This window comes from Myotis nattereri (assembly GCF_964212035.1).
Source record: "Myotis nattereri genome assembly, chromosome: 13".
Taxonomy (NCBI): domain Eukaryota; kingdom Metazoa; phylum Chordata; class Mammalia; order Chiroptera; family Vespertilionidae; genus Myotis; species Myotis nattereri.
In genome coordinates this window covers 41,422,056-41,447,749 of record NC_138088.1, presented here as the reverse complement: position 1 = coordinate 41,447,749, position 25,694 = coordinate 41,422,056, and the positions used below count along the sequence as shown (strand labels likewise).

At 53.9% G+C, this 25,694-nt stretch overlaps 1 protein-coding gene across 1 annotated transcript; it reads left to right on the top strand.

Annotated features, from left to right (window-relative positions):
- The first annotated feature begins 3,946 nt into the window (after positions 1-3,946).
- HPS1 (HPS1 biogenesis of lysosomal organelles complex 3 subunit 1) lies at positions 3,947-25,575 on the top strand. Its single transcript, XM_081104506.1, has 19 exons — positions 3,947-4,203; positions 6,976-7,092; positions 11,234-11,371; positions 11,533-11,675; positions 12,043-12,151; positions 12,421-12,581; positions 13,011-13,122; positions 13,766-13,861; positions 13,940-14,015; positions 15,496-15,551; positions 16,605-16,772; positions 16,858-17,037; positions 17,960-18,021; positions 18,588-18,722; positions 18,804-18,869; positions 19,912-20,056; positions 22,068-22,181; positions 23,656-23,738; positions 24,239-25,575. The coding sequence occupies exons 2-19, from the start codon at positions 6,976-6,978 to the stop codon at positions 24,399-24,401; spliced, it is 2,124 nt and encodes a 707-aa protein (XP_080960632.1). The 5' UTR covers positions 3,947-4,203; the 3' UTR covers positions 24,402-25,575.
- Positions 25,576-25,694: the final 119 nt, after the last annotated feature.

Below are 25,694 nucleotides of genomic sequence, written 5' to 3'. Positions count from 1 at the left end.
AGATAAATTGGATTACATAAAAATTGAAAACATTTGTGCTACAAGTGATAAGTAAAAAGACAAAACATAATGGTTCACAGATCTAGAACAAATACTCCAAAAATTTATATGGAACCAAAAAAGACCCCAAATAGCCACAGCAATCTTGAGAAAGAAGAACAAAGTTGGAGGGATCATAATACCAGGTATCAAGTTATACTACAAACCCACTGTAATCAAAACAGTCTGGTACTGGCACAAGAACAGGAATATAGATCAATAAAATAGAACAGAGACTCCATAAATCAACCCAGGCCATTACGCTCAATATTTGACAAAGAAGGCAAGAGCATACAATGGGATCAAGACAGTCTCTTTAATAAAAGATGTTGGGAAAATTGGATAGACACATGCAAAAAAATGAAATTAGACCGTCAACTTATACCATATACAAGAATAAATTCAAAATGGATAAAAGACTTAAATGTAAGTTGTGAAACCATAAAAATCCTAGAAGAAATCTAGGCAGCCAAATCTTAAACATCTCTCATAGCAATATGTGTGTGGATACATCTCCTAGGATAGGGGTGGGCAACCCCTGGCACGCGTGCCAAACATGGCACGCCAGTAACTTTTGCTGGCACATGAAACCCTCTCTTATAATCTTCCATTTACAATTTTTTTCTTAATATTGACTTCTTTATTTTTCAGATAAATTCAGTGTAGGTGCATCTTAGATAAATAAATAATTTTACATAACATGTATACATTAAAAAATAAATGTATTTTTCATCATCATATACTGTGTTTTAGTCGCTCGAATGAATTTTATTATTTCTTCAAGGTCCTTCACATACGTACACCTTAAGAGATATCAAGTAGGTGTAACATGTTCTCAAAAAATTAGGGTTGGCACGCAGAAGAATTTTGAGTCAGAGATTTTGCTGGTTTTGGCACGCACTCACAAAAAGGTTGCCCACCCCTGTCCTAGGACAAAGGAAACTAAGGAGAAAATAAACAAATGGGACTACATTAAAATAAAAGCTTCTGCAAAGCAAAAGAAACAATCAACAAAATGAAAAAGGAGAACATATTTGGCAATGGTACATCTGCTAAAGGGTTAATATCCAAAATATATAAGGAACTCATACAACTTAACAAAAGGATGACAAACAATCCAATTAAAAAACAGACAAAGGACTAAATATACACTTTTCCAAAGTGGACATACAGATGGCCAAGAGACATATGAAAAAATGCTCAAAGTCACTGATCATCAGAGAGATGCAAATTGAAACAACAATGAGGTAGCACCTCACATCTATCAGAATGGCTACCATCAACAAATCAACAAATGACAAGTGTTGGCAAGGATGTGGAGAAAAGGGAATCCTAGTACATGGTGGGTGGGAATGCAGACGGGTACACCCATTATGGAAAACAATATGGACTTTCCTAAAAAAATTAAATATGGAACTGCCATTTGACCCATTGATCCCACTTCTAGGATATCCTAAGAAACTTCAAAATACCAATCAGAAAGAATTTATGCACCCCTATGCTCATAGCAGCACAATTCACCATAGCTAAGATCTGGAAACAGCCTAAGTGCCCATCAGTAGATGAATGGATTAGAAAACTGTGGTACATCTACACGATGGAATACTATGCTGCTCTAAAAAGGAAGGAACTCTTACCATTTGCAACGGCATGGATGGAACTGGAGAGCATTATGCTAAGTGAAATAAGCCAGTCAATGAAGGAAAAATACCACATGATCTCACTCATTCATGGATAATAGAGACTATTATAAACTTTTGAACAATAATAGATACAGAGGCAGAGCTGCCTCAAACAGATTGTCAAACTGCAGCGGGAAGGCCGGGGAGGGTTGGGGGGCAGGAGGTAGGGGGGTAAGAGATCAACTAAAGGACTTGTATGCATGCATATAAGCATAACCAATGGACATAAGACACTGGGGGATAGGGGAGGCTAGGGGACTGTCTAGGGCGGGGGGATAAAATGTACACATATGTAATACCCTTTGTAATACTTTAAGCAATAAATAAATAAATAAAAAAGAATTTATGCACCCCTATGCTCATAGCAGCACAATTTACAATAGCTAAAATCTGGAAACAGCCCAAGTGCCCATCAGTAGATGAGTGGATAAAAAAGCTGTGGTACATGTATACCATGGAATACTATGCAGCTGTAAAAAAGAAGGATCTCTTTCCCTTTGAGACAGCATGGAGAGACCTGGAGAGTATTATGCTAAGCGAAATAAGCCAGTCAGAGAAAGACAAGTATCACATGATTTCACTCATATGTGGAATCTAATGAACAAAATAAACTGATGAACAAAATAGATCCAGAGACGTAGAAGCATGGAACAGACTGAAGAATCTCAGAGGGAAGGTGGGGGTGGGTGAGTGGGCAGGAAGGATCAACCAGAGAACTTGTATGCATATATTCATAGTCCATGGACAGAGACAATAGGGTGGTAAAGGCCTGGGGGTGGGAAGGGTACATATGCAATGCTTTCAGCAACAAAGATTTTTAAGAAACACATAATGGGAGAAAATTTTTGCAAATCATGTATCAAATAAAGGACTTGTATCCGGAATATATAAAGAACTCTTAAAACTAATAATAATGAGAATTAACTTAATTTTAAAATGAGCAACGGATTTGAGTAGGCATTTTCCCAAAGACGACATATAAATTGCTGCAACGCACATGAATAGATGCTGAATGTCATTAGTCATTAGAGAAATACAAATCAAAATCATGAGATACCACTTCACACCCATGAGGATGGCTGTTAAAAAACGACAACAAGCTTTGGCGAAAATGTAGAGAAAATGGAGCCCTCATACAATGCTGATGGGAAATGGACTAGTGGGGGGGGGGGGGGGGGCGCGGAGAATAAATAGCAGCAAATCCCCTTGATGAAATTTATTCAATCACGGACATTCATGCTTATGAAGAGTTTGACACCAAAGAGAAACATGGTGAGTGGAATAACAGGATCAAGAGTGCACAGCCGGAGGCCTCAGCTATGGACGGGAGCCAGTGCCCGCGGCGGGCTCTGTGCTACGGAGGGGGAGTTCGGCCCTAAGGTGGGCTGCCAGGGAGGGGCAGTGCATGGAGGAAGGGGAGGAGTGATGCTTGCTTTGTCCGAAGGTGGTGGAGCATTAATTCTTGGCCCCTGCCTTTGGCGGGACGGGGAGAGGGGTGCTCTACCTGCTGTGTCCTACACAGACCCGCACAGTCACCCCCGCGTGGGCTGCGCTCAAAGCTCCCAGGAGAGAGACTCCAGGACACTGAGGGTGGCTGGGGTGGGGATGTGGTCCCTTCCATAACCTTCCTCCGCCCTCCCCGCCTTCAGCCTCTACAAGCACACACACAATTTCAGAAAATCTTGAGAACTCGGGTTCAAGACAAAGCCCCTAATGGGAAGGCCCCTCCCCGCAATGGACGAAGAAATTCCGGGGTGCCCGTGGGGGCAGCTGGGCCCTCCCGCAGGCTGTCCGCTCCCCAGGAGGCCAGGGAAACCCGCGGCTCCTGCCGGGGCTGAAGCGCCGCCCAGAAGCAAAGCCCGTCCGTGGGCAAGGGCCAGCCCGGAGCCAGGGGCCTGGCTGCTCACCCAACCGGGCCCCGCGGCAAGCGGTTATCGTTAGGCCCCGGTTTCCTCTTCTGCGAAATGAAGCGAAATGGGGCTGTTCCCGGTGCCTCCATGGGCACCGCTGGGACTGAGGCCAGGGACGGGCGGGCACAGTGCGGGACGCGGCCCTGAGCGCTGTGGGCGGCGCCCCCAATGCTTTGGGCCGGGGCGCCCCCCTCAAGGACAACAGGAAGGGGACCCGGGTCGGGAGCCCGCGCTCCAGGGCGGAACATCCCACCCGATCCCACTGCGCCGCCCGGAGCCGCGGGCAGGCGGTCACGTGGGAGATCACGTGGTCCCACCCGGAAGCGCGCCGGGGCGGACCGGCTGAGCGGCGGCGCTCGCGCAGGTGGGGCCCCCGACTGACCCGGCGCGGCCCTCGGCTGCCCCCTCCGTGGACGGCGGACCTGCCTCGGGACCGCGCGGGCCCCACCCCAGCTCACCCACCGCCCGCGTGGCGGAGAGCCAGTCGCTTCGCTTCTCGGAGCCCAAGTTCCTGCAGCTCCGAAGTGGGGCGGGTGCCACCAGCCCGGCCTTCTCCCCCGGGTAGCTGCGAGGTGCGAGGGGACTTGGGGGTGAAACTGCTGTCCACACTGGAGAGTGCGGGGCCGACGGAAGGCTGCGGGGTCGGGAGCCCGCGGCGGCGGCGAGGTGCCCATTGCGCCCCGCGGGGCAGGGCCGGGCGCAGCCCGACCTGCCACAGGCGGACGGTGCCCAGGGGCACGGGGCACGGGGCACGGGGCTAGGGGCGCCGGCCGAGCTCCATGAGTCCCGCGTTCCCTCCTGAGCGCAGGGGAGAGAGAACAGGGCCTCCACTAGCCGTTTGGAATAACCAAAGTACAACCGAACGTTCACTAGGAAACACTCCCATTTTCCTGGGAATGTGGCCTTAAGCCCAGGCACCCGGTCCTGTAGCGACGCTCAGTTCTGTTGCGAAAAAATGCTGAGCCCTAAAAGCCCTTCCCTGCCTCATCCTAATTGAGCTGAAGCTTTGGATTACTCCCGCCTTTTATCATCAGGATGTGAAGGACCTACAGCCAGTTTAGCTCACCCCGTTGTTTGATGAAGGGCACCTGGGAAATAAGAATAAAGACCCCCCTCCCCCTCCCCCCACACACACCTCTGTGTCAGGGCCCTCCTGCCAGGTGACCCCCGACTCTCGCTATAACCTTGTAGGCAAGTGCAGCGGGGATTTCTCCTCCCTTTCCCAGCCGAGTCTGAGGCTCAGGGAGGTTTCAGGGCCTTGGCAAAGCCAAGACTAGAACCAGGGGTCAGGTTCCTTTTTCCTGGGACTAGAGTGGGTTTGCTGACCACGCCGTGGCTCTGCATGGCCCACAGGGAAGTGAGAGTGCTTGGAGGGAAACAGTAGGTGGGAATTCACGTTTGTGGGGCACCTGCTATGTCCTGTTTCAGTTGTTCACGGGGAGGGGTGGAGGGGTACAGGGCACTCAGACACCTGGCTGTGGGGAAAACGTGCTGAGCAGACTGCCTCCGAGCCAGAGCAAGAGCTGTGACCACGCAGTCGGTCCTTCGCCACCTTGTCCACTCCCGGGAGCTGGCACAGTCAGAACTGCTTGTCCTCCTGACCTCTCTGTTTTAAGCATTTGCAGGACCCGGAATGCTATGCTGCTCTCCATGAGCCGGTCACGGAGTCTGTGCCCTGCAGCCCTTTCTGAACCGCTGGCTGTCGGGAAGCCCCGCTGTGCTCCTTACCAAGGGAGATGATTCCGCCATACCTGGGGCAGCCGGAGGCGGGCAGCACCCACTCTGGGGCTGCGGAAGGTGGACAGAGCGAGGCAGGCAGTGACTGCGCTCTCCCAGGCTCTGCAGGGCCCTCTCCCCAGCCCCCGGCAGTCATCAGGCTCTAGGCTACGCTTCTCCCGGCCTCCACCAAGGAGTGGGCCCTCCAGACCCCACACCAGGCGGCCTGCCTCCATAACCTGGCCTCACCCATCTGTGGCCAGCACGCCTTTCCCACAGCCTTACCAGGCTAAAGGGGCTCTCTGCTGTGGACCACAGCCATCAGTCCATAGCGCGCCATGCCCCACCCCACATCAGGCTGGCCTGGGAGTCCCGGCGCCTCTTCCAGGTCCAGCTGCCCTCGTCCACAGCAACCTCTTCACACTCCGTCTTCTCGCAGTCCCTGCCTGGTGCTTAGCAGTTCCGCGGGGATAGGCTGGAAACACCCTGAGGCCAGGTGCTCTGCGTTAGAGTTGATAAACCAACTGGAGGTTTGGAGGGAATTCAGTAAGTACCACTAAGCTGCTCAGATAGGGGATCCTCAAGAGATAGGCGTCTGAGACCTCTAACTGCTAGGCTCCTGTTGAGGAAGCTGGACCTCCATCACAGAAGACTCAGAGCTTCCTTCCTAATCCGTGTCACGTCTTAGCACAGGGGCAGCGTCATCATGTCCACGTAGCACAGTGAGGCACACGAGAAGGTGTGAAGTTCCTCTCGGGGGTTCTGAGCTGCACGCACCGCCTGCGAGCTCTGGCCTCACCAGGCTTGGGCACACTTCTCCAGGGTTGAGAGGCTCGACGTCCTGCTGCACCCGGGGGGCCAAGACAGTGCAGGGAGCTCTGAATTAAGAATCGACCAGTTGGTGGATACGAAAACACATTTTCTATAATTAAGCCTTAAAATGTGTGGCACAGAGGGTACATGTGTGGGCGGTGGGGAAGGAGGTTCGAAAGGGCCAGAGGTACTGGAGGATGTGGCTGCGGACTCGGCAGCTAAGCAGGTGTGAGAATGAACGTGGACAAGGTCCGGCAGCCTGTGTCCACCCAGAGCAAGGACATGCGAATGAAATTGTGCTGAGTCCACTCCTGGTGGGCTTCGAAGCTCGCCTTTTGTGGCTGTTTTTTGATTTGAGGACAAACACACCTCTGGACTGCCCCGACGGAGGTTCCGTAGCCGCCCTCCGTTCCAGCACAGGCTCTGTCTGCCCTGACCCGGGGACTGCCTGCCTCCCCGTGCAGGGGACTCGTGTCCAGATCAAGAGCTGGGTCCTTCCTCACGATTGGTCCCAGGAGGCCCAGGGGTCAGAAGACACAGGGAAGGGCCCAGCCATGGCCTCAGACAGAATCCCTTCTCTGCCACTTGCAGCTGTGCCACATGGTGCTCTATGGAACGGAAGGAACTGAAGGTTCCTGTTTCACCAGGTGGTTGAGAGGGTGTGGAGAAGTAACACCAGGAGGCCCGGCCGTGGTGCCTGGTGCCCAGGAAGGGCTCAGTAGATGTTTGCTGGGGTTAGGATCCTCTTCATCACTCAGGCCAAGCTTAAGGATGTGGGCCTGGGAGGCAACCTTGACCTTGCTTCTCCCTGGCAGATGAAGTGCGTCTTGGTGGCCACAGAGGGAGCAGAGGTCCTCTTTTACTGGACAGATGAGGAGTTTGAAGAGAGTCTGCGGCTGAAGTTTGGGCAGTCGGAGTATGAGGGAGAAGAGGTGAGTGTGGGATGGACGGGAGGGGACAACACAGAACTACCAGGAGGACAGGAGGCAGGAGAACCTGCCGGCCCTCCAGGGCGGGGTCAGAGACAGCGTGCGGCCCAGCATCCTTGGCACCTCCCCCCCTTACTTCCCCCAGGGCTGATGGCTAAGTGAGGCCAGGGGGAGGTGGAATTTTAATCGCACAGCAGAGAAACTTGATCTCACCAGTTCCTTTACTTAAAAAGTTTAGCATAATCTTAAGACATTACTTTTTATAACAGCTATGTTAAGGTATAATTGACATACTATAACCTGAACATACTCAAAGTGTACAGTCTGATATACTTTATACATATCTGCAGTTCCATCACAATCAATAAAATGGACATGGCCACCATCCCCCAAATTTGTGAGCTTCCTCCACCTCCCCCAATTTGGCCAACCACAGATCTGCTGTCTGTCATGCTGGATGAGTTTGTATTTATAGGCCTTTATGCTGAAATCTTACAGTGGGTACCGGCTGGGTTTGGTCTTGGTTTGGTCTGGCTTCCTTCAGGCAGCCTGACTGAGACCCGTCCCTCTTGCACTGTGTGTCTCAGCAGTTCATCCCCGTCCACAGCTGAGCTGTGGTCCGTCTTCACCATGCGCCACAGTTGGTTCACCAGTGATGGCGAACCTTTTGAGCTCGTCGTGTCAGCATTTTGAAAAACCCTAACTTAACTCTGGTGCTGTGTCACATATAGAAATTTTTTGATATTTGCAACCATAGTAAAACAAAGACTTATATTTTTGATATTTATTTTATATATTTAAATGCCATTTAACAAAGAAAAATCAGCCCAAAAATGAGTTCGCGTGTCACCTCTGACACACGTGTCATGGGTTCGCCATCACTGGTTCAGCCACTTACCTGCTGGTGGGAGCAACATGCGGGATGTTTCCAGTTCTGACTTACACGTAAAGCAGCTCTCACTGGCTTGTCGTGGAAATCCCTAGGGTAGCTGGCTGGATCATGTCAGTGTATGTTAAACTTTTTAAGAGACTGCCCAGCTTTCCTAAAGAGGTGGTACCATCTAATAGTCCACTAGTAGGATGTGAGACTTCCGTGTCCTCAGTAGCCTGCTGACACCGCTGTGGTCACTCTTTGTAAACTTATTTGGCCATTCTGATCAGTAATAGAAAGTGACTTTTCTATTAATATAATTTGTTCATGACAGAATCTCATTGTGTGTTAATTTTCATTACCTTAATGACTAATGAATTTGAGTATCTCTTTTCACGTGCTTATTTGCCATTCTTATATCTTCTTTACTGAACTGTACAAATCTATTGCCAGTTTATTGGGTTGATTATTTCTTATGTATTTTGGATGTAAATCCAAGGAGATAGATGTTTTGTAGTTATTTTCTTCCAATTTGTGTCTTATCTTTGCATCCATCTAATAGTGTCTTTCAAAGGGCAGAAGTTTTTAATTTTGATAATTTCAATTTGTCCTTTTTTTTTTTCTTTTTGCTTTTATGAATCATGCTTTTGATGCCATATCTAAGTAATCTTTACCCAACCCAAGATCACAAAGAGTTCTCCCGGTATTTTCTTCCAGAAATTTTATAGTTTTAGGTTTTATATTGGGTCTAATGATCCATTTTGAATTTTTTAATATGGTGTCAGGCATAGATTAAAGTAAATTTATTTTTTGCATGTGAACATCCCATTTTACACTTTATTATTAAAACTCAGATTATTTTCACTTAATTATTTTCACTCTACATTTTATTTATTTTAATACATTTTTATTGACCTCAGAAAGGCAGGGAGAGGGAGAGAGATATAGAAATATCAATGATTGATATTGGGGATTGAGCCCGCAACCCGGGCATGTGCCCTGACTGGGAACTGAACCAGCAACTTCTTGGTGCATAGGACAACACTCAGTAGATTTTATATATACCGTAGTTGGGATCATGCCACGTTTACAGTTTTGTTTTCTGTTTTTTTCACTTACCATCATATCTAAAGCTTATTCCATTTTGTTAAATATTCTCAAAAGCATAAATGTTCATGGAAACATATTCCTGTGTATGGATAAATGCGTGCATTTATTTAACTATTTCCTCAATACTGGGCTTGCTTATCACTTCTAGTTTTCTATAACTATTACTGTAGGGAGCACTTGTGCTTGAATTTTACCCCACATCTTACAATTTCCTTGGGATAGATTCCTAAGTACAGAAACATTGATTCAAAAGCCATAGATATTTTACCACTTTATAATTCTACCAACTAGGATGACAATGTCCCCTCACACTCTGCCTACACCAAGTATTTTTATCTCCCCGCCCCCAGAAAAAATTCTTGCTACACCTGCAAAAAAAACTACTACTTTTAACATGAGTTGCCGTACACACTCTAGATTTTTAAGTGACTTTTCTATTGATACAATTCATTTATGACAGTTCTAGAAAATTATGGTACGTGAATAATTCAACATTTGCCTACCTGGAGGGATGTCCAGACAAATGTTAATTGAGAACCTACTGTGTGCCGTTCTCGGGGGGTAAAGCAGTGAATGTGACTTTGCTCTCATGTAATTAGGGGCTAAAAAGGGATGACATACAGTGAACCAAGTAAGCACCGTGAGCTCAGCGAGTGATGAATGGTCAGAAGCACTTAAACCGGGTGTGAGATGGGGAGTGACTGGGGCAGGGTGGCCTGAGGGTGGTCAGGCGAGAGGCTGTCTGAGCTGGGGCCTGAATGATGAGAAGCAGCCGCTGTGTAAGCTTCACTGGCAGGTTCTGCAGCCGCTGGGCAGACCTTGGCTCCTGATGTTGAGACGTTGGGAGAAAATGAGCCGCATGGCACGCTGTGTCCAGTTCATATGTTAACTCTGCACGGCCCCTGGCTTCTCAAGGCAAGGGCTTCCTCGGCTCCTTGGAGATCTCACCAGCTCCAGGTCGGGACTCTGCTCTCTCCATATCTCCCGGAATCAGCTGGGCCAGGCCAGCATTTCCCTCCCTTCTTGCATTCCAGTGTTGTGAGTTTCAGCTGAGGCCATTCCACTGGCCTTATCCCATTTTATTCGCAGATTCTCGAGTAATTTGTCCATCTTTTTTCGTTTGTTTTGTTCCTTAGTTGGGAGGGCAGAGAGGATGGGTGGGGGAAGAGCTTATAAAAGTAAAAGTGTGCTTGTTATGGAAATGGAGGAGGTACAGAACTATAGAAAAAGTAGGAGGAAGAGTCACTCACAGGTCCCTTTATTCAGAAGTAATAAATTTAACAATGTTGACTTTCTTAATGTTTTTAATGCTTTTTATATAGTTTAAAATACAAAACATTCACACCATTTTTTAAAAATGTGTTTTTATTGATTTCAAAGTGAGGAAGGGAGAGAGAGAAACATCAATTATGAGAGGGAATTATCGCTGCCTCCTGCACGTCCCCTACTAGGGATCGAGTCCACAACCCTGGCATGTGCCCTGACAGGGAATCGAACCCTGACCTCCTGTTTTATGGGTGGATGCTCAACCCCTGAGCCACGCCCGTCGGGCCACACCTTTTTTTTTTAAACATAACATTGACTGCAATATGGAGGAATGTTCCACATCATTGAAACACTCCACTGCTTTAAGTGGCTGTCTGTTCTTCCATCATGTAGATGAGCTGGTACTTATTTAATGCCCCTCTGGTACTAGTCGCTTACCTTTCCCCCAGCTGCTTGCTACTATAAACGATGCTGTAGTGAACATCTTCGCACCTGGGTCTGTGCCCACTCTCTGACCCCTTTCCTTAGGCTGCGTCGCCCCACAGCAGGCCTTCTGCTGCAGAGGGCGCGGGCTGTGCGCCAGGCAGCGAATGCTCTTCGAGTTGGCCAGCTCTCCATCACATGCCCAAGCATTGCACTGTGGAAGCATGGCCTCCTCCCTTCACGTTCCCTTCCACCTTCGGGGCCTGAACAGCACAGTGAGGTGGCCAGCCCTTCCCAGCCTTCCTAACGACGCCCCAGGTTTGAGGCAATGTCTTTCCGCTCCCTCGGCGTCAGAACAGTGATACCCTCCAGGCAGATCTAGAGCTGTGGACACCCTGGTGGCCAGGCCGGCTCTGTCCATTTCTTTGTCCCCAGTGGCCGGCCCACTCAAGCAGGTTTCTCCCCCTTTGGCAGCTTCCTGCCCTGGAGGACCAGCTCAGCACCCTCCTGGCCCCAGTCATCATCTCCTCCATGACAATGCTGGAGAAGCTCTCAGACACGTACACCTGCTTCTCCACAGAAAATGGCAGCTACCTCTACGTCCTTCACCTGGTGAGTGTGTGGTCCTGGGGCCTGTGTTCCTCCTCCCTGGACTCCATGGGCAGTCTTACCAAAATTCCCTGGGACCCGATCGTCCCCTCACTGTCCCCAGGGATCAGGGCAGGTGAGGGAGCCCCCCGGGGCTGGCTGACATGAGCCCGCTGTGCCCACAGTTCGGAGAATGCCTGTTCATCGCCATCAACGGCGACGGCACGGAGGCCGAGGGGGACCTGCGGCAGAAGCTGCGTGTGCTCAAGTTCCTGTTCGAGGTGCACTTCGGGCTGGTCACCGTGGACGGCCAGCTCATCCGGAAGGAGTGAGTCCTCGTGACTGGTCCATCCAGGCATTTGCTCAGCACCCTCTGAGGCCAGGCCGTGTGTGCACACCGGGGCCCTGGCTCCTTCCTGAGCGTTCCTGGGCCTCTAGCTGGGGTCGTGTCACATCTGCGTGTGAGAGCCGAGAAGGGCAGCAATTTTCTCAGGCTCTGGCCCCCGGTTCCTGCCCCGCCACTCCTCTCCACGCCGAGGGCATGGCCCCAACACGGCCCTCTGTGCTTCGCAGGCTCTGCCTGTTACTTGGTCAGGTCACTGGAGCTCTGCCGGTTCTGCCCGGGACCTACGGCTGCGCCCCGGGGTTGAAGCGGGGGACAGCCAGCTTCCTCATGCCCTCGTGCTCTCCCCCAGGCTGCGGCCCCCCGACACGGAGCAGCGTGTCCAGGTGTGGGAGCACTTCCAGAGCCTGCTGCGGACCCACGGCCGCCTGCGCGAGCGGGAGCAGAGCTTCGCTGTGGAGGTGACGTGGGTGCGGGTCCTCGGGCCCAGGACGGGTCAGGTCAGAGGGGCCGTGCAGCCGTAGGTCCGGGTTTTGATCCCTCTCACGGGTGAGGGCGCAGGCAGACCCCCAAACACAGGAGCTTCTAGTGAGGCAGGATCCGTGCTGGGCTGAGCTCCCTGTTCCCAGGTCTGTGCTCAGTGTGAACTGAGGGAGTGCACCCCCAGCCAGGGCCGGAGCAGGAGAGGGTGGCGGGTGACGCGGCTTCCTCTCCTCCCACGCGTGGCCAGGCCGTGGAGCGGCTCATTCACCCTCAGCTCTGTGAGCTGTGCATCGAGGCGCTGGAGCGGCACGTCGTCCAGGCCGTGAACTCCAGCCCCGCGCGGGCCGGCGAGGAGGCCCTGCACGCCTTCCTGCTCGTGCACTCCAAGCTGCTGGCTTTCTACTCCAGGTGAGCGGAGGCCCTGGCCCCACGCTCACCCCGCCTGACAACCCCCGCCTCCCCGGCCAAGAAAACCTTCCAGAACCGTCTCTCCCATGAAGCTTCTCGGATCTTAGATCCCTCAGCCCCTTTCAGCTCAGTCTCTCTCTGAAGTACTTCTCCCGGGAATACTGTCTCAGAGTCAGAATTTAGGACTTCCTGGTCCCCGATGGTTCCCCATTGATAATTATTTTTAACACAACCAAGTTTTAGTTTAAAAACTGATGAGCTAATTTTATCTACACCCTGCCTTTCTTTAAAAAGGGAGGCTCAGCTGGAGCAGTCATAAACTCCTGGGGGGTCGGGACCATGCCCGGGTCTCCACAACCCAAGCTGTCCTCGTCCACTGCCCCCCAGGGCACTGGGCACGTGCCGACCAGCCACCCATTCTCTCTGCAGCCACAGTGCCAGCGCCCTGCGCCCAGCCGACCTGCTGGCCCTCATCCTGCTGGTCCATGACCTCTACCCCAGCGAGAGCACCGTGGAGGAGGACGACGGTGACGACACTCAGGTCTCAGGCAGCCCCTGGGCAGCGGGAGGCCATCGGGGACGCGTGGAAAGCCCGTCCGCGGGGTGCCGGCAGCTGCTGGGGCGGCCGGGGCTCCTGAGTCACAGCTCTGGGCTTGTGGCTGGGCCTGCCTTTCCTGCTGCTTTCAGATAGAAGGAGAGTTCTAGAATGCATGTGGTTAAAAGTGCAGATTTCTGGAGTCAGACAGTCCCTGCTTCACCATGTAGCTATGTGAGCGGGGCTGATACTAACCCCTTCTGAGCCTCAGTGGCCCTATCTGTGCAAAGGGACAACGATGACATCTACCTCTCAGGGTTGTTTGGAGGAATAAAGGAGGCAGGTTCCTAGAGCCCAGCAATGCCTGGGGCGGGGGAATTCTCAGTAAGTGTGCTCCCCACCGTCACCATCCTCCTGCTCGTCGGTGGTTTGGATGTCAGTGTGAGGGAATGTCAGTGGTTCTGGAGAAAGACTAGACCACCTAGGACTGAAACATCCGTGGAAGGTGAGGCCACGCCAGGGCCTCAACGGTGGAGCCAGTCGCACCTGTGCCTCTGCTCCGTGGCTGGGCTGTGAAGTGCTGGGAGTGGGGACCGTGGGGAGGAGCCCGTCAGACATGCTCTAACCGCGTCTCCTGTGCCTGTCACAGCCTTCCCCACGGAGGCTGCAGAGCAGCCAGAACATCCCCGTGCAGCAGGCCTGGCGCCCTCGTTCCTCCGGCCCCGCCCGGAGTTCCACAGGGACGGTATGTGCCGTGTGCCTGCGGGGAGGGGAGAGGGGGCCGGGTTGAGCCCTCGGCCCAAGCTGCCCCCTCTCCCCCCAGGAGACAGACAGCTTCTCCCTCCCTGAGGAGTACTTCACCCCTGCCCCTTCCCCAGGGGAGCAGAGTTCAGGTTCAGGTGAGACCTGGGAGGGGAGGGCTGGGAAGGGGTGGAAGGAGAAATATGCCAGGTGGCAGCCCTGGGGAGTCTGTCTTGGGGTTCAGTGGACCCCCTGCCTTGTAAGGGCCCAGGCACAGACGCCGGGATTTCTAGAGTGTGGGACACCGTCTGCAGCAACCCCTCTGTCAGCCCTCCTGGCTCCAGCTTGAATTCAGGGGCTGTGAGGGCCACTCAAGTGATCACTAAACTGTTTATGACACGTTGATTCCATTTAAAAATTCATCTCTCGTCTGTGTATTCTCTGCTTTCTCTTTCTTTTTTGTAATTAATAAGTAATCGGGTAATTAAAATTAAGTAGTAATCATTTCATTTCAAGCACAGTGATTTAAAATAAAGATACTCAGTCTCTATAGACTATATCTGATCTGTTTCTAAAGTATGTGGGTAAACAACAGAAATAAAATAAAGATTTAGTTTATTAATTAAACTACTGCGTGGCCTCGGCGTCAGGATTTTTAAAAGGTCTCATGTGCAGCCACAGCTAAAACCCGCTGGGCTAGACGTTCTTAACTTCAGGTCCTTGGATGGGCAGCAAGGAGCCTGGGGCCCCCGAGGGCGTGTCCCCGGTCACTTGTGCTGGCACATTCCTGAGACCAGGGTCCGTAGCTGTCCTCTGAGCCTCTCCGTGAGCCCAGAACACACTGGGAAGCACCACTTGGGGTGATCACTGGCTTCCCTTCCCTCACTCATCACGGTCCTCCTCCTCGCCCCTTTCTCTCAGCCGCTAGTTTTTATGCCTCAGAGCTGTAAATAATGCCATGCCACAGGGCACAGAACTCAGCTTACAGATGGCTCGAGTTGCACTCACCCATTTGTCAGTCAGGTGTGTGAGACACAGGAACAGACTTCCCCCAGAGAAACATGGTTATAAATGATAGTCGTTTGCAATAAACTCTGAGAGGACACCATTATTACAAACACATAACATCTCCAGTATGTGGTGGGTTCCGTAGGTTTTTGTGAGCTGTACTGGGAAGGGAAATGTAGCTCAATTCCCAGCACGCAGTAGGTGCTCAGTAAGTTTGCTGACTGACTAAACAAATGGGGACATGTAGACCATGTGCTGCCTCCTAGTGGCGAGGCACTGTTACAGCCAGGCAGGGGACTGAAGGGGCAGAGGGCAGAAGCCAGGGGGACGGAGGGGCTGAGGAGCATCCCTGTTGCCCGGTGCATCTTCAGGCACTGGCCCCCAGCGCCTGGCTCTGGGGAGCTTCTCTTCCCGGCCCGGCCCTGGGACTGCAGAGCTCGCCTGCACTTGCCGGCTTGGGATAGGACGGGAAGGGCCGTGCCCCTCCGGCCCACACTAAGTGCTTGCCCCGCCAGGTGCTGTGGGTAGCTGGGGCGGGGGCACTCCTCCACCCACCCCTCCTGATGTGCTATTGCGCCATTATTTATAGTTTCCAATTATTTATGTTATTTTATTGCCTGTGGCCTGCAGGTAGCACTGTCTGGATGGATGGGGGAACCCCACCCACCGATGACTCCCTGGTCCAGGTGAGTTTTCGGGGGAGGGGATGGCCCAGGGTACCAGCTGATCTAGATGCTGCAGTGAATGCTGGGGACTCTGGGGTTTCCCCTCTGAGTAAGGCCTGCCCCCTCTGGGCTGTCAGTGCTGCCGGGACAGCTCAGCCGGGGGGGGGGGGGGGGGGTGGACCTCAACTCCTGAGAAATCCCCACTCCTCACTGGAGAGTGAAAGTCCAACTTTTTAACGTTTTTTTAAAGATGAAAATGTAAATATATTCATTGTAGAAAAGTTGGGAAATACAAAAGTATGGTAAAGGACTACACTCTCTCAGTACACACGCACACACACACACACACACACACACACACGACGTGTATTTTTTCTTTTCCTAATGTATTTCATCCCACTTTTGCCGTAAGCATTTTCTCCTTTGCTGGGCCCTCCTCAGCAGCGTGGTCCGCACTGCAGTCCATCGCGTGTGCTGTTCCTTACTTCGCAACCCCCGGAACAGCAGCACACGGTGCCCAGCGTTTGCTGTTACCATACGACTGCAGTGCCGTCCTCACAGAAGGTTTTGGTGGCATCTCTAACGAGTTCCTCACTTCTCTGCTTTTACCACTAAAGCTTTCTTAGAGCCTCTGTCAGGCGGGAGTCTTGCTCATGTAGTCATCAGTGCCTCGGTTTCCCCCGGTGGGCACTCTGAGGGTAGTTGAAATGACAGACTGACTTAACTTTCAATGCCTTCCTCTCTGTGAAGACATGGGGAGGGAGCCTCTTGCCCTCGTTCCGCCCTTGTCTGTTTTTCCTGCCTTTTCCGTCTCTTCTCTACCCACCACCCCTGCTTGGCACCCAGCCCTGTCTCTGGGTGGAAAGGCCCAGAGGAGCTGAGAGAGAGACAGACATTGGAACCGGGGCTGCGGGCTGTTAGGGCACATGCAGGGACGGGAGAGCTGGGACGTCTTGGAGCTGAAACATTGGCTCCTCGTGGTTCTCAGCGAGGACGGCGCATGGGTGGATCCAAGGCCGGGAGGAGGCCAGCCGGCCCCCCGCCCCTCCCCCCACAGCCCCTCTTCCTCCACAGATAGGAGAAGACACGCTCCAAACGCTGATGCCCGGCTCCCCAGCGCCTTCCTGCCCCAGACGGATTTTCCTGGATGCCAGTGTGAAAGACATCTACTGCCCCATGGCACCCCACACCGTGTACTGCCTGCCCCTGTGGCCGGGCATCAACATGGTGCTCCTCACCAAGGTAGGGCTCCCCCACCGGCCCCCTCCCTGGGCCCGGACACCGGCCCCGCGGCTGCCCGTCCCCTGCCTGCTGCCTCTTCCCGTAGAGCCCCAGCGCGCCGCTGGCCCTGGCCCTGTACCAGCTGCTGGACGGGTTCTCCCTGCTGGAGAAGAAGCTGAAGGAGGGCCAGGAGGCCCGGAGCTCCCTGCGGTCCCACCCGCTCGTCGGGGACCTGCGCCAGAGGATGGACAAGTTTGTCAAGAATCGCGGGAGACAGGAGCTTCAGGTGAGGCCAGGACCTCATCCGCCTGCCTCCGGGAGAGGGCAGGCCTTTTCCGTCCGCCTCTGCCCCACCGTGGGTCTGCGATCCTTGTGTCCCCGTTAGGAACTTGTAGCGAAAACTCACGGCACTTGACATTTTCAGAACACGTTTATGTAAGTTTGGCAGAACACGAATTATAATTCCCACTTTTTTAGAGGAGGGAACTGTGGGACTTAGATCTCGACGTGGCCAAGGTTACTCAGGAAGCCAGAGCCTGCTTCCAGGACTCAGGAAAGGCCATCCGTCTGCCCCCAACACCCTCACAGGGTGGCAGGTCTCACAGGGCCACTCCACCCCGCCCACGGCGGCTTGGAGACAGGGACAGTGACCAGTGACGGAGGCATAGGGGAGGGGAGCCCAGCAGGAAGTGGGGTGGAGGCTGGGTCGGTGTGAGGAACTGAGCATCACTGTGGCTGCGCACAATTGACCTGAAATGAGCAGAAGGATTGGAGGAGGCCCAGCCTCAGACCCACAGTCTCCGTCAGAGCAGCCGGCAGCTGCTCAGCGTCTCCCAGTGACCCCGGCATCGCGGCGGCACCGCCTCAGGGTGCAGGTCCTCTGTAGGGTGATGCCCAGGCTCCTCTCAGCGTCAGTGCCCCCTCGAGTCACTCACCTGTCACTGGCAGCATTCGTTTGCCTGTCTTTGCCAGCCAGGCAGTGGGCCCAGCACGTGGAAAGTGCTTTTGAAATGAACACCTGCCAAGAGTAGAACATGGTGCACAGCGGGTGCCGAGAGCGGGGATTCTGCCGGGACCCCACATTGGCTGTGTGAGGGCACGTGTGTGCGGGGCCTAAGTAAGCCTTCAGAGGCTGCCCTCGGAGCCTGGGCCTCGCTGTGGAACACCACCAGGAAGCTGACCGGTCCCCTGCCCCTGCCCTCCTGCAGAGCACCTGGCAGGAGTTCAAGACCAAGGCCTTCTCCAGAAGTGACCCCGCCTCATCGCAGGAGTGAGTTGTGGGGTCTGGGTGGCGGGGAGCAAGTTTGGACAGAGGGGCAAGTTGCCTCCAGGCCAGAAGGGAGAGAATGTTCAGGAAGGTGCCTTTGAGGAGACGGGGGTCCTGGGAGAGGGGGTCCAGCTGCAGACGCTAGAGGGAGGTTTGGAAGCAGGTCGGCTAGAGTCTGAGCGGAGATCGGCAGGCCCGTGAGGACCCCACACCAGGGACACACAGCCAGGTTCCAGCCCAGCTTCAGCTCCACGTCAGTGCAGCCTCGAACACGTCCCTCCCCCGTTTATTGGGAAATAAGCCATGAAGTTGGACGCGATCCCATGAACGGCATCTAAGCGCATGGAGCACCATGTTGGGAGGAACTGGGAAGGAAGCTGTCTCCTGGGTCACGAGGGTGAGGCGCGCTTCGCCAGCCGCGCCTGTCATCAGTGCCTGGTGGCCGTGCGGGATGCGGGATGCGGTGCTGTCCCTGCTGCGTCTGCCAGCGCAGGGTCAGGTGGCCCCACAGGGGACAGTGCCTTTTCCCAGGGCCCTGCCCGCCTTGACACTCTCATCTCCTGGCCCAGGCTGCTCCAGCTGTGCGGGAAGATGAAGCGGCAGCTTTGTGCCATCTACCGTCTGAGCTTCCTGAGCACAGCTCCGAGCCACGGAGGCCCACAGCTAGCCCAGCACCTGCAGGACCAGGTCCAGATGCTCATGCAGTGAGTGTGGGGGTGGCCCTGGGTGGGCGGGGTGGGTGGGTGCACACCTCCCCATGCCCCCTGCTCTCTGCTTTCCCACAGAGAAAAGCTGATGGACTGGAAGGACTTCCTGTTGGTGAAGAGCAGGAGGAACGTCACCATGGTGTCATATCCTCATGTCTGAGCCCCGCGCCTCCCGGGGGGGGCGCTCCTGTCCGCCTGTCCCTCCGCCTGCCCACTCGGAAGGACTGCGGCTGTGGGATGGAGAATATATCTTCCATCACCTCAGTTCTTTTCTCTGAGTCACAGGCAATAGTGCCAGGTGCCTGTCCGCAGGAACGCTCTAAGGCTGAAATTTCAGCAGCCCCTGGTGTCCCAAAGTTACTTCTTAAGAGCCTCAGAGTTCACTTATGTCGGTGGTGCCGCCAGCAAAGTGGTGACGGGCATTCCTCGAGGGACGGAGGTCCTGGGGGCGGGGCAGTGTGAGAGCCATGTCCTCCTCCTTGGAGGTCACAGTTCACAGCAGACAGGAAGGCTCCTAGAAGGCCTGCACAGAATGTTTATCCCTGTTTGAGAAACCATGTCCAAGATGTATTAGACCCTCTTACTATGGACCACTGGTTTTACTGAACATTGGCCTTCCCTGGAACTTCCTATAAAGCAGCGTTGCCTGTATGAAATCTCCAAAGGGTCTGGTCTCCAGCCCCTGCAGCGTCTCTCCCGTGTGCAGGTGAGAGGGATGGCAGAGCACCAGCCACTGCCCTTCCGTGGGGTCTGTTCCCAGCCTTCCAGCCTCTTGAGGTGAGAGATGAACAGCCACGGTGAGGTGTGTGGGGTGGCGGTCAGCTAGGCTCACCCATCACCCATGCGGCTCTCCTCTCTGCCAGCCGCATCGTGCGTATACTTTAAATGCATCCCTCGTGAAGACCATAAAACATGAACATACCATGTTCCCGTTGCATCCAGAGCTCCCCGTGTTCAATGTGCCAACGTCGGGGATCCATTGTACTTGCATCTTAGAACTTTTTGGGGTTTGGGTTCGGAGGTAAAGAGAGTCTAGGAAAGGGCGTTCTAGGGGTTGGCTGAAATGTTAACTGTGGGAGGGGCAGGCCTGGCCTCTGACTCCACTGCTTAGCCTCACGGAACTGGGTCAGGGACAGAGAAGCGCCTCCCTGGTCCTGGCTTACAGCACCTTGACTCTGACCTGAACCTACCTGGAGGACTTCCCGGGCCTGGTGCACTTCATCTACGTGGACCGCACGACTGGCCAGATGGTGGCCCCCTCTCTCAGCTACAGTGACAGGACCTCGTCGGAGCTGGGCAAGGGGCCCCTGGCTGCCTTTGTCAGAACCAAGGTAACTGCTGCCCAGCCGGGCACTCTTCACTGCCCATCAGACAGGACGTGCTGGCCTTGGCCCTGCCTGGGAGGGATGGGCCCCCTGCTCCCAGGGCTCCCGAGGCTCTGGAGTTCGCCCCACCTTAACCCCTACTCTTCCTCTTCAGCACCTATGCCTAGCCCCGCAGGCACCTCATAGCAGCTTGTCTCTGTCACCCCAGGGCCCTGATCAGCCTTGATCAATGCTGGGGGCACCCTCCTGGGTGTTGGCTAATGTCCTGGATTAGCAGAGACTGGGCAGGGAGGTCAGGGGAAGTCGTGGCCAGGCCGGCCACAGCGCCTGGCGTAAAAGGTATCCATTAAGAACTTGTTGAGTTAAACAAAACAAAGAAGAAACACAGCTTAGCCAATTTGACTGTCAGAACTTAAAACTAGATGGTTTCTGCAAAGGAAACATTCTCTGGGGATTCATTCTCTTTAACTGACTCTTCTTCATGGCAAACTCGTATTTTGAGTCAGGAGAAGGGAGGACCTCTGCCACCTTCTACACTACATACACACAGAGACACACGCACTTTTTGCACCCAAATAAAGTGTGGCCCAGAGCAGATGGGCGTCAGAGGCCTTTGCTGAAAACCAGTTCCCACTATGTGGCTGGGTGTTACTTAGCCTAAGTTCGGTTTCCTCGTTTGTAAAAGGATAGTGACACTGTTGACAAATATTACAAATGCACACACAGTACTTAGCACCGTACGCAGCACAACAGAGAGAATTTATTGCGTATTTACTGGTACCATCATCACCACCATCATCATCTTCTCCATCTCCGTCCCTCTTTCCAGAGAGTTGGGCTCCCGTGGTACATTAATTTCCTTGTTTTCCTGTGCAGGTTGATGTAGTTGAGCGCTTTCTGTCTATGCAATTGTGTTTACCACATTTTCACTTTTATGTCCGTGCATTTCCTCATGTCATTAATTCTTTATAAACATGATTTTTAACAGCTCCACAAGAGTCCATCATGGGAATGTAACATAATTTACTTAGCCATTTCCCCGATGTCGAACATGGAGATTGTTTCCAGGCTTTCGCTGCTATAAATAATTCCGCAGCACACACCTGTGTGCATTCGTCTTTGTCCTCACCTCTGATTACTTTCGCACCGTGGATTCCCAGAAATGGAATGACTAAGTCAAGTGGGAGGAATGTTTTTAAGGTTATTGATACATGTTGTCAAGTTGCTTTCCTGAAAACACAGCAAATCCATGCATTTGTTTACAGATTTAATTAGACATTGCATTGTGGTCAGGTTCGGAGTGAACCCGGTGTGCCTTCCGCTCAGCTTTTCAGTGAGAGGGCTCATCCGGCCTTTTCCCAGCCCCAAGCTGTCCCTGCTGCTCCCCTCAGCTCATAGCAGCCTCAGGAAGTCCTTGAATGAGGCCAGAGTACGTGGTAGGCCTAAGCTGCGTAGTCCGCGAGCACGTTTCCGTCAGACCCCTTGGTGAGCCTCCTTAGGACCTCCCCTTTGGAGCAGAGGTGCTGGGTCAGGGTGCCCTCGGTGCTCAAACACCTTACTAACACCTTCCCGGCCTAGAACCTACGTCAGAGGCTCCCCGCCCGGGAGGGTGCCCGGAGGGGCCGGCCCTAGACAGCAGGAGCGGTTCCAGGTGGCCACCCTTTATCTCCTCCTGTGTTAACATTGACTTTGGCTAGTTTGTGGCCTGAATGATGAGTTTACTCATTTATAGCTGGAGTGTATGGTGACATTATATAAAGTGCTTTTACATCTATTTTATCGTCACGGGAACTGGAGGGGTAGTCCATCCAACATGGATTTATTGCTGAGCTCCTGCTCTGAGCCAGGGTTGTGCCTGGGCGCTAGGGAGAGAAGAGCAGGAGAGGCCTTCGAGCAGCTCCTCTGGGTACTTTTCTGCCCTTGGAGGCCAGAGCCGAGCTCTGCCCCTGCCTTGGGGAGAGGGCCAGCCGAGCTGTCCGCTGTCGGGGTGGTGCGAGCGCTCTCCTCCTCTCCCCAGGTCTGGTCTCTGATCCGGCGGGCTCGCAGATACCTGCAGAAGGGCTACACCACGCTGCTGTTCCGGGAGGGGGACTTCTTCTGCTCCTACTTCCTGTGGTTCCAGAACGAGATGGTGGGTGCAGCTTTCCTTGCCTGGCACTCATTCCTTTCTCGTGGACGGTGTGCAGGCTCTCTCTCCATCTCTTCGTGTCCCTGGTGGAGCTGACAGATAAGCAAAGCTGGTTGGGACCCGGAACTCAGAGGTCCCTCCACCCAGCTGTGGTTCAAGGCAGCATTTAGTAACTTCAGGTAACGTGAGAACAGAGGGATGCCTGCCCTGTGTGAGAAAGGCTGCTCAGATCATGTGCTTCCTCAGTGATGCCCCAGCATCACCCACTGTTCTTAAAAAGCATGGCACACTGTTGTTCCCATTGTACAGGTGGATAAACTGAGGCTCAAAGCAATTAGCCAGCCTGCCCAAGTATAGCTGACAGTATAGCTTGGATCTCTTTCCTCTTGGCTGGTTCTCTAGACCTCACTGTTACTGCAGTGTATGGACATGGCTGGAAAATTACTGTCTGCTGTCCCCATGTCTCTCCCTCCCCTTCTCTTTCTCCTTCTCCCTCTTTGCTCTCCCTCCCTCCCCCACTCTTTCATTTTCTGTTTCACTTTGTTTTCTCCTCATTTGTCACTGTTAATCATTATTCCAGCTTTCTAAAGGTCATTTCTGCTACCCCCACATGCCCTTGGTCCCCGTTCTCCTGTCTCCCTGTCCCCATGCCCTACTCTCTCTGCTCTTGGCGAGAGGTGACTCTGAGGTGATGGCCCGTCCCTTTCCTCAGTGAAGTTATTGGAGTCTCTCACCACTGTTCTCCCAGCCGCACAGCCCTGTGCGACGGTTGAGGCCGGTATCATTGGCCCATTCTACACAATGGAGATCAAACACCACGGTGGGTCACTGAGGTCATAGGTGATGAAGCCAGAACCCAGGCTCAGCTCTTTGGACCTGTAGGCACCCATCTTTGCTCTGTGTCTCAGAACTTCCCAATGTGTATATGGCCTTGCCCTTAGCTTCTGGAGCAAAGCACAGCTTTGTGTGCTTGGTTGGCCCCCGGGGCAGTGGGCTGAGGTAAAGCTGCGGGTGGGGAGGCCCAGTGTGAAGTCTGGCCGAGCGTACCTCCTGGGTGCTGGGCAGGCGCCGTGACTGGGCCTGGCACACAGTGGGTGCCCAGAGGACCTTGGTTCCCTTCCCCTCCAGGTGCGACCCTGGGAATGCCCGGTGCTTTCAACGAGAGACGGGCCCCTTGGTAATACTTTGCTCTTCACGGCACCTCCCCGGTCACCCTCCCCGTGGCCCTCCCGGGGAGCTCCCACGTGCCAGGCATGGTGCTCGGAACTTTACACCCGTCATCTCTGCTGTTCGTTGGGATTTTTATTATCCCCACTTCACAGATGAGAAAACAGTAGAAAGAGGTCCCCGGTTTTCCCAGCACAGAGCACACCCCAGGCAGGGCTGAGCCAGGCCCTGAACCCGGGGTGTCTGACCAACATGTTCTTCCCACCACACCCACCACCTCTCCAAGCAAGACCTTCTTCCTCCTTCCCAGGGGCACAAACTCCAGCTAATCGAGGTGCCTGTCCTGTCTGATGACGCGGCGCCCGTGGGCATGCTGGGAGGAGACTACTACAGGTGACAGATCTGTGTACCCTGTTGGGGCCGTGGGTGCACAGATGTTGGGTGATAAGTAACAGTTCCCACATAGGGGAGCAGCTTCTATGTCAGGATGCCCCCCAAGGACCTCTGAACCCTCGTTACAGGCCCTCACAGCCGGGGCCAGCATCCAGTGAGAAAGTGAGTGGGAGGCATGTGGGTTTCTGCCCATCCTGCTGTTGGCACCCTCTTGGCAGCATTTGCAAACATCTGCCCGTGGGTCCCAGGACTTCCCTGCTGGCTCTGTGGCTCTTAGCTAGGATGCTCCGTCAGCAGGCCCCACACAGGACTGGGAACTGGAGGGATGGACCCAGGCGGGCTGGGGCTGAGCCTCGCACGGTGAGGTCAGCAAGGGAAGGCCTCGCAGGCCTGGTGCTGGAACTGGTGAGGGGACTGTCTGCAAGGCGCCAAAGAGCCCCTGGCTCCGGGGGGGCGTGCCGGGGCTGCTTCTGAGTCCTGTCCCCCCTGCCCCCCCGTAGGAAGCTCCTGCGCTACTACAGCAAGGACCACCCGGCCGAGGTCGTCAGGTGTCATGAGCTGCTGGCCCTCCACCTGTCAGTCATCCCCGTCGATGTGCTGGTGCAGCAGGCGGGCGAGCTGGCCCAGCGCCTGTGGGAGTCCTCCCGGGTCCCCCTGCTCTAGGCCATGAGCAGTGCACCTGGCTCTCCACCCCCACCCCCACCTCAGACATCCCTGCTACGGAGCCTCCTGGCGGCAGCCACCTCAGGACGGACAGGCCCAGGGCAGCGCCAGGATTTCTTTTGTTTGTTTTCTTCTGTTCCCTTCTCCCCACCCCACCCCGGGATTTCTTTAAAAAACCTCACCCAAAGCAGCCTCAGGCCAGGCAGTGACCAGACCCCCAGAAGCTTCTGTCTGCAGGAAGAGAGAGGCCAGGAGGTTCCTTTGTCTCTAAAACAGCAGTGGCTGCCAGGTCAGAGCTGCCTGCTGTATCCCAGGAGACAGGTGTCTGAGGACCCTATCCTCTGCCTTTGTCCGAGGGGGGAGAGCTCCCTGGGGAAGCCCTTTCCCTTCCGAGATGACAGGTGCTCCCTGTCTGGGGTCGAGTTCCAACCCTGCCACTTCCTCTCTCCCCACGTGAGGGCCGACAGCACTCCCTGTCAGGGTGTTTGTAAGGGCTGCTGGGCACGGGAGGAGCCTCAATAAATGCTGGTCATGGTTATTGGTCCTGTCCAAGCTAAAGCGCCTGGGCCTTCTTGGTGCCTAGAAACCCTGGCAGGGCCTGGCCTCTAGGTGCCCACACGGCTCCTGGCTCCTACCCTGGCCCCACCCAGAGACCCAGGGATCCCAGGTGTGGAGGCTTGTCAGGGCGCCCAGGTGATCCTGGTGTGCCTGGGTTTGAGAACCAACGGCCCGGGGGAGCAGCCTCCAACCCAGAAGCTCCCACCCCAGGGGGACACGGGACAGACTGTTGGTGCCCTGGGCCTGGGGAGGACACAGAGGTCGGTGCCCCTCGCAGCAGGTTCCTGCAGGTTCCTGCGTGATGGCACACCGCAGCCCCTCCTGAGTCTGCAGTCTGGAGCCACAACTCGTGCCTGGGACTGCTCTTTCCCGTAGGGAGCAGCCTGGGGCACAGGTGCTAAAGGAACTAGCGCAGTGGTTCTCAACCTTCCTCATGCCGCGACCCTTTAATACAGTTCCTCATGCTGTGGTGACCCCCAACCATAAAATTATTTTCGTTGCTACTTCATAACTGTAATTTTGCTACTGTTATGAATCGTAATGTAAATATCTGATATGCAGGATGTATTTTCATTGTTACAAATTGAACATAATTAAAGCATAGTGATTAATCACAAAAACAATATGTAATTATAAATGTGTTTTCCGATGGTCTTAGGCGACCCCTGTGAAAGGGCCGTTCGATCCCCAAAGGGATCGCAACCCACAGGTTGAGAACCACTGAACTAGAGCCAC